Source organism: Camelus dromedarius, chromosome 28, assembly GCF_036321535.1.
Source record: "Camelus dromedarius isolate mCamDro1 chromosome 28, mCamDro1.pat, whole genome shotgun sequence".
Lineage (NCBI taxonomy): Eukaryota > Metazoa > Chordata > Mammalia > Artiodactyla > Camelidae > Camelus > Camelus dromedarius.
In genome coordinates this window covers 12,207,057-12,215,395 of record NC_087463.1, presented here as the reverse complement: position 1 = coordinate 12,215,395, position 8,339 = coordinate 12,207,057, and the positions used below count along the sequence as shown (strand labels likewise).

The 8,339-nt window shown below is 36.9% G+C and overlaps 1 protein-coding gene across 1 annotated transcript; it reads right to left on the bottom strand.

Moving 5' to 3' along the window:
- Positions 1-902: 902 nt before the first annotated feature.
- Positions 903-6,988, bottom strand: DYNAP (dynactin associated protein). The gene is made up of 3 exons (XM_031441874.2): positions 6,929-6,988; positions 3,538-3,702; positions 903-1,250 (listed from the first exon to the last, which is right to left on the bottom strand). The coding sequence occupies exons 1-3, from the start codon at positions 6,983-6,985 to the stop codon at positions 903-905; spliced, it is 570 nt and encodes a 189-aa protein (XP_031297734.1). The 5' UTR covers positions 6,986-6,988.
- Between the last annotated feature and the right edge of the window lie 1,351 nt (positions 6,989-8,339).

The following is an 8,339-nucleotide window of genomic DNA, read 5'->3' as shown; positions in this document are numbered from 1 at the left end:
TCTAAAATTTTCTCTGCATAAACTTATTTAAATCTCCCCCATATAAAATTTGTTTTTTATGTGTGTAATTTGTCTACAGAGGAATGCAATGCTCTGAACTGAAACCAATACATACAAAAATCAAAATTGCTAATTTTACTATAAGATTTTATATAACAATTTCTTAAAGACTTTCTAAATGAACAAATTGGGTTACTTTTTCTGTATAAAATTATATTATTTTCAACTACAGAAACAAGAGAAGACTCTTACAGCTTAGGTGTTCAGTTATTTAAAAATAAAAACAGTTTTAATAGTTTTAGAAGTCCTAAGTGTCGATGCACTGAAAATTAAGGTAACTATTCCATTATTCACTGTCTTCAGTGGCATCATGGTAGCTGCTACAGGTATAATGTGGGAGTGGCAGTGGACATGGACTCAAGCTATTGAAGAGTCAGCTACAATTTGGGGAAAGAGCCAGTGAGGGAAGATAGCTGTAGATTAATTGGCAGCGAAAATAGCTAAAGGATGACTTGCTGTGGAAGAGAACATTTTGATGATTTCGGGTAGTTCTATTAGAGCAAAGTGATAATGGTGGCATCTGTAGTTACAGCTTCAGATGCACGCGTGGAGATTACAGGAGAGAGGGGGCCGCTGTTCCGCAGGCTGCGCAGAAGTCACAGTAGTTGTAGATGCAGTGGGAATGTAGTGGTTATAGCTCCAGTTGAAGTGAACGTAGTTGTGCAACAGCGGGAGAGGTGGAGGAAGTCGTGATTATTTTGGTTGCCAGCTGAGACTAATCTATAATCTGTAATCTACTAATAATATCCTGTTATGAATGTGGTAGCAGTTGTGGGTTCTGGTGAAGTGGGGGCAGCTGTGGTTTCACTTGAAGTGGTGGTGGTGGCTGCTGTGGCTGTACGCTAACTAGAAGTGGTGGGGGCTGTAGGTGCAGCGGAAGTGGTGGCTGTGGCTATATTTTCAGTGGATGCAGCAGAGGTAGTAGATTCTGTTGAGGTGGTTGTAGCCGTCAGTCCAGCTGAACTGGTGGTCACAGTAGGTTGAGAAGTAGTAGCGGTTGTTCCAGGAGTGGTAACTGCAGGCTCCCTACTCATAGTTGGTACCTGGATAACAATGGAAGGACTGCCATTCCCCCCGTTATTCACCAGGCATATTATGAGTACTCCAATTGCTGTTGTTATCACACAGGCTAAGAGACAAGCCAAAAAGACTTTCCACAGAGACCCATTATTGCAGGAATTTTCCTTCACCTAAGAAGAGCGTAAATAAAAATATCAGTAATGACCAAAAATGTTCGTGATTTGTCACCTCTTTTGTGTTATTTATAATCTAGTGCATTAGCATAACTTGAATCCATTTATGTCTCTGAAGAAAGTTAAGCTTAAAGTCCAAGTTTTTATCCAGATAGAAGTAATTGCATGGTTTCTCTAACATTAGAATAAATCAAAATCTGCCAAAATCTCATATTCTTTTATTTTATTTTCCAATGATGAGTATGGGGACTTTTGTCTTTTCACATAAGCAGAACAACACTTTCATGGTAAATATATATATATATATATATATATATATATATATATATATACATACACACACACACACGTACGTGTATATACAATCGTATATATTAGATGCAGTATAGTGCAGGTTTTAAGATCAAGAGCTTTGAAGTTCAGCATCTTTGGAGTTGAACTCTCGCGCTGCCACTGATTAGATGTGTAGCATTTGGCAACTTTATCTTTCTAAACCTCAGTTTTTTCATAAGGATAACAATACCTACCTAATAAGAAAGATGAGAGGATAAAATAAGACAAAAAGTTCCTGGTACTTGGAAACCTATATACATTTTCATTTGTCCAACATGATTGATTATTTTGTTATCACTTGGATGAGAGCAAGACCCTCAAGGAATGGACACAACACTCGTGCCTTTCGGACAGACTAAAGCAGGTCCTAAATGTCGCAAAATATGGGCCACTGTATTTGTTCAAAGGCCAGGGTTTCATGCAAAGGGTAGCAGCTCCAAGGCGGCAGGTGCAGAATGAGAACAGGGGTCACCACGGCCAGGAAAATGAGGACCACTAGGACTAAGTTAGCCCCAGGGGAAAAAAAATCATCTTCTTTACTTTGATCTTGGGTTCTACAAATGACACTCAAAAAAAGAAGGTGGCAAAAAGGTTTTTGCACATCTGGGAGGAGTCTACAATACTGCTTTAAGAAAATATTATAAAAGAGCAGCTTAGTGAAATAAAGCGCACATAACCAGACAATAGGACACCTATGTTATCCTCCTGTCTCGGCCACTTCCAGCAAGCAATGCGAGTTTTGGCAAATCTCTTCAATTTCCTCGGTCACATTTTCCCTGATTGTTAAACATTTTCCCTGATTATTCAGGGACAATCTAGTCCCTGAATGGGACTAGATTAGTCATTCTCATCACTAGTGGCACATTAGACTCACCTGAAGCTTTTAAAAGACACTGATACATGGGCCCCACCCTCAGAGTTTCTCATTTAATTAGTCTGTGGTGGGGCTCAGCCGTCTGTATTTCTTAAACAATCCCTGGGTGATTCTAATACGCAGTTAGGGTTAAAAACTACCAGACTAGATGTTATCTAAGACCTCTTTCAATTCTATGATTGATATGAATCTCTTTCTACCTTTGCAAACAAGAAGAAACATTTTCTACCTCTATCCATTTTTAGTTCATTTATTTTTTTCACATTGACCTAGTAAAGTATCAACAGTTTATATTTTTTTTAATCCAAAATCAAGAAACAAGGCTCAGACTCTTTCTACTGAACCTCTAAAGCAAGGTTAAGCAATGGAAGGTAGAAATCCAGAGTCAGGCTAACCCAGCCTGCTAAGCAGAATTAAATAATTTATAGTCAATGTCAAGTTTCTATATTAGAGCTGAAGATGTAGAGATGCAGTCCCGAGGTAGTTAATTCAGCCAGCAGAAAAGATCAAGAACCAAGGAGAGCTGGATCCAGTCTTCAGAGTCAGTGGAGAAAATATGGAGAACAGAGCCAGGGTTCTATGTCAAGGTCATATGCCCCAGAAGTCAGAATCAAGAGAGCTACAGAGTCACAGACAGGCTCAGAGGCTGGAACAGCTTAAGAAAATAAGGTGATCACAATAGATTAGGATCCTTGAAGTTTTAAATATGACCCAGTCTCTCATCAGAGTCTAATGTGTGAATTAATCTCCATATTGCTGACATATTTGTTCCCCTACCCCTTCCCAATCTTGCATTTGTACTTTAATTTATTCCTTTTATTTTCATATATGTTCTCTCATATATGTGAATATCTGAGTCCCCAGCTAGAATATTACCTCATTGAAAACAGAGGTTATCAAATATCCTCCCTCTTGTAAATTGCCTCACAGTGACATATAATTATACTGAGAATACAGCAAATGCTTAACATAAATGTAGGTGAATTAAATGATTACTTTCTGGGAAAAATTAGACCAAATACAGACCCATATTGAGCACATCCCAACCTGGATAAAAGCTGCTATAGCAAACATTACCTGTGCATGGGACAAGTCTGTGAGTGGGTATCCTGACTGTGCAAGGACTCCCGGGTTCACGCAGACCCCAGTTAAGCTGGAAGGGACATCACCAGTTACGCCATTTGAAGGTGGACGCCAGCACACGGAGCTGTGAGCTTCTTGGTCATTTGAGCATGTGACTGGCTATAGAGATGAAGCATTAAGTGAATAGGAAGCCGTGGTATTGAATTTCTAAAATTAAATTCATCAGTCATAAAAAAACAAGAGTGTGACTTTTTAGAAAGAAAGAACAACAAAACTTTTTAAAGAAATAGATGTTTTCTCATCCTCTGAAGACAAAAAAGAATCTAGACAGATTATTCTATTCCATTTTAACTAATTTTTATAATATTTTAACCAATGTTTCAGATCAAGAATGTATATCGTCCCATCTTCTCTATCATATTACAAGCATGTATTTAATACTTTCACGTCCCGAGCTGCTGTAGGTGGAGCATATAATAGGAAGCCTCTATTCATAAAAGGAATAGAATGTCAGAGCTGAAAAAGTTCTTGGAGCTTATCAAGTACAACCTGTTACGGTCATTTTGGAAATGAACATTGAAGCAAAAAATATGTTGAAGTTATTATTATTACTATTATTATCTCATAATGACATAATAGCAAGAACTAGAGCCCAGCCCTTCCAGGGTTAAGGCCAGTGTAATTTCTACTCTACTACGCTATATATAGCATATTATTGTGCTAAACTATGATGATACGTTAATGAAAAATTCTTACACAAAGAGAATCCTTTGCATAATCCACACTATGCTCTATGCAATGGAACTTGCGAACCCATGACAAGGACACAGAAGACACATCTTTGTGCGGTTTGTGACATGTCTTTGCTGGGTTCCTATTGGGCATAGAGCAGTATGAAAACAGTTCTCAACAACAACAATAAAAGTTCATATGCTAACACAAAAGGGATGTAAAACAGCTTTGTATATAATTTAAAAATACAATAATTGCTAAATATTGTTGAGAAAAAGAGGTAAGATTTGGAGGAAGAGGTGTATTAAAAGAGGAAAAAGAACAAGATAAAATGAAAATAGAAGAGGAGGAAGTTTAGGAATTTATGGATCTGGGGCAAAAATTTTGTTACATCTCAAAGGTAACACAGCATTGGCTGGGGCGGGGTGGTCTTCTCAGGATAATAACACTAACTTACCGGCTGTGAGGCGAGGGCATCTCTGCCACTTTCTGTGCATCTCCAAAAAAGGGGATACTAAGACTGCTCACTCATAGATTTGCTGTGAGGATTAAAGATTAATGAAAGGGTTGCTGGCGTACAGCAAGCATTCAGTGAGTACTGGCTATCATCATTGTTCGCATAGTGTCCTTGTCTTTATTCCTATGCTACAACTACTAGTTGTCTCTGATCATGTTGATTTGATAACCCATTAATAAACAGCTGTAAAAATGGCTGGCCCATCAACCAGTGAGTTCCATAAAACTATCAAACTAGAATTGTATAAAGTCATTGGTCCACTGGGAAATAGCATCAATAATACCAAACATAAATAATTCTTATTAAATATAGATAAGTTGGAATACTCTTGGCAGTAAACAGTTTACTAAGTTAGGTTTTTCTATAAATGTTATATCAAAGAAATAAAGAAAATGGCTCTATGTTTTATTGAATAAGATTAAACAAAGTCTGTGTTATCCACTGGGTAAATCTGAGCAAAACTGGACTTACCTTTAATAACAACCTTGCTTAGTTCCATAAGGGCTGGTTCCATTGCTTTAGTTATTACTCAGTTCACCTGTGGCTGATGAACTTGGGTGTTTTAATGTGCTTTGTAAACAAAGTAAAACTCACTCGCCAGGCCAGTTTTCCAGAATTTTCTGGCACTGTTGGAATCCCAACCCTTTCAAAGAAGGAAGATGATATGTGGCGTTTACGTGAAGGGTGGGAAACCTGTGAACTAAGCTCAACTTCAGAGAAACACTGAGCCAAGTGAGCTTTTTCCTGTGGTAGGGTTGCTCTGACTCTTGTACAGGTGAAGTCCCCACACAAAATTGGAATAATTGGAGAGCTGTGAGTAATGTTCAATGAGATAGTCAGCCTTAGCTAATAGTGGCCATGGGCAACTGAAGCATTAGCAATAGTTACCAAAGAAATTTCTATAGATTTCCCCCCTAATTTCATAAGGATTAACTTAAGTTCTCATATAATCCCAACAGAAAAACAAAACACTAAAATGGATTTTCTTTTGTTTATGATCTTTAAGTTATTCTTAAATTCTATTATTGAATTTGGTCTTAAGAGAAAAATATTTTTACTACTATGCTTTAAATATCCATGGTAATTAAAATGGTGTCAGCTATCCAGACAGACACCATAAAAAAAGTACTTAAGATAATATTTGTAGACATCTTCAAGTTTGTTGTTATCTAGAGACACTAACAAGATGATGAATACTTGGCTAAAGGGATTTTTTTTTTTTTTGGTCTGAATATTCTAGCATCCTGAAGATCCAATTATAGAATGTCAAAGTCAGAAGTGACAAAGAGAACAGCGTCAGGAGGGTCCTGTATATGGTGACACAAAAGGACAAACTCCTTTTCTCTCAGCAAACCGGGAATCCTCCAAGAGATTCTGTTATTTAACTAACACTTGTTGAACAACAGGATTTGATCTTCTTTGGCTTATTTTGTAGGCGATGAATCCAGGCCAGTTGCCACAGCTCCAACTTGCAAAGGCAAACTATTTCATCTATTCTTCAGTTCAGGCAAAGAATTTTAACTCACCATTTTAATTTTTAGCGCATTTTTATTCTTTGTTCTGATATTAAAGAGGCCACTTCTAACTACATAGTAAAGGCTTGATTCTTGGTGCAAAATATTTCAAAATAGACAAAATGATCATATTTTCATACAAAGGAGGCATTTTTAGAGGATTTCTTTTGTAAGTCAAAAGGGAATATCCAGGATTAGTATCTGGATTTCCAACATACTTAGGAATCTGAGTTCTGACAGGTTTAGAAATTATATACGAAATACAAGAATGAAATTGTAAAAATACAACTTCAAAGCTAAACCAAAATACCATTGGAGCTTTATGTTTACATGATGGTGAACACAGAAAGTTAAGTGAATTTATTTTATATTGTGGGGTCATTGAAACATTTCTAATGCTGTATATAAGTAAGTATATGAAATAACTTCCAAAGTATAGCATAGCAGAATATAGCATGAAAAGTTGAAGCAAAAACATTAATACACAGCTACTTTTCTTTTTGAAGAAGAATGCAAAGTTATGACATTGACTGCATTGTAGTAAAGAGATTAGATTGCTATTAAACGCTGAAAGTGAGATGGCAACATAGGCAAAATATTACAATAGAGCGACAATACTCACTGCCTGGTTTTCAGAGTGTTCAATATTCACCGCATATTTTCCATGCTTTCTGTTCATTTTTGAGCTTGCAATACTACAAGCTGAACTCCAAAAATATTCTTCAGTTCATGCATTGTGCTTTATATATGCAACACTGACAAATACTTGAAAGGATTGATGGAAAATCAACTCTGATACATCAGTGCAAGGTGGATTAAACTGAAGAGTAAATAATTATTCACTAAAACGAGATTTACCTTAGAGAAGGAAATGAGATACTAAGTATAGAAAAACACAATAAAGTTAATACTGCTTCTGAGAGTTACTGTGACTCCCTGCTCAGCAATCCTCCTGACAGAGGGAAACACTGAAAATCTTACTCAATTCTTCCTCTTCTTCCTTTTGGCACCACCTGCCTTCCATTTTAGGACCAACCAAAGGGAAAATTCTGATGTAGAAGTTTGTCATTGCTTTTCCTCTATGCAAGCATGAATGCCCTGTCCACACTGTGAGCAATATTTCTTAGTCATCTATGATCTGAGGGTGGCTTCATCTTTTCAGCCTATAAACTGGTGTCTGGAAGTCTCTTTGGTCAGTTGCTCAGTAATTCACATGCGCTTAAAAACCATTAGAATCCTCCATACTCTTTTCCACAGTAGCTGCACCAATTTCCATTCCCACCCACAGTGTATGAGGGTTCCCTTTCCTAAACATCCTCGACAATATTTGCTATTTGTGTTCTTTTCGATGATAGGCATTCTGACAGATGTGAGGTGATATCTCACTGTGGTTTTGATTTGCATTTCCCTGATGGTTAGCAATTTTGAGCATCTGTTCATGTGTCTGTTGGTCATCTACATTTCTTCTTTGGAAACTGTCTATTCAATTCTTCTGCCATTTTTTAATTGGGTTGTTTATTTTTTTGATGTTGAGTTGTATGAGCTGTTTATATATGTTGAATCTTAGCCCCTTATCAGTCATATCATTGCAAATATTTTCTCTCACTCCGTGGGTTGTCTTTTCATTTTGTTCATGGTTTCCTCTGCTGTGCAAAAGCTTTTAGGTTTAATTAGGCCCCATTTGTTTCTGTTTGCTTTTATTTCCCTTATTCCAGGAGACGGATCCAAAAAAAAAAAAAAAAAAAAAGACATTGCTGTGATTTATGTCAAAGACTGTTCTGCCTAAGGTTTCCTTTAGGAGTTTTATAGTATTGGTTCTTACATTTCAGTCTTTAATCCATTTTGAGTTTATTTTTGTATATGGTGTTAGGGAGTGTTCTAATTTCATTCTTTGACTTGTAGCTGTCCAGTTTTCCCAGCACCACTTATTGAAAAGAGTGTCTTTTTTCCATTGTACACTCTTGCCTCTTTTGTCATAGATTAACTGACCATAAATGCATGGGTTTATTTTTGGGCTCTGTATTCTGTTCCAT

Excerpts from the sequence above, each read along its gene's own strand:
- DYNAP (XM_031441874.2), bottom strand. The coding sequence starts at position 6,985 with ATGAACAGAAAGCATGGAAAATATGCGGTGAATATTGAACACTCTGAA. Across the intron at positions 3,703-6,928 it reads AACACTCTGAAAACCAGGCA|CCAGTCACATGCTCAAATGA; the intron begins GTGAGTATTGTC and ends TCATCTCTATAG. Across the intron at positions 1,251-3,537 it reads CAGACTTGTCCCATGCACAG|GTGAAGGAAAATTCCTGCAA; the intron begins GTAATGTTTGCT and ends CGCTCTTCTTAG.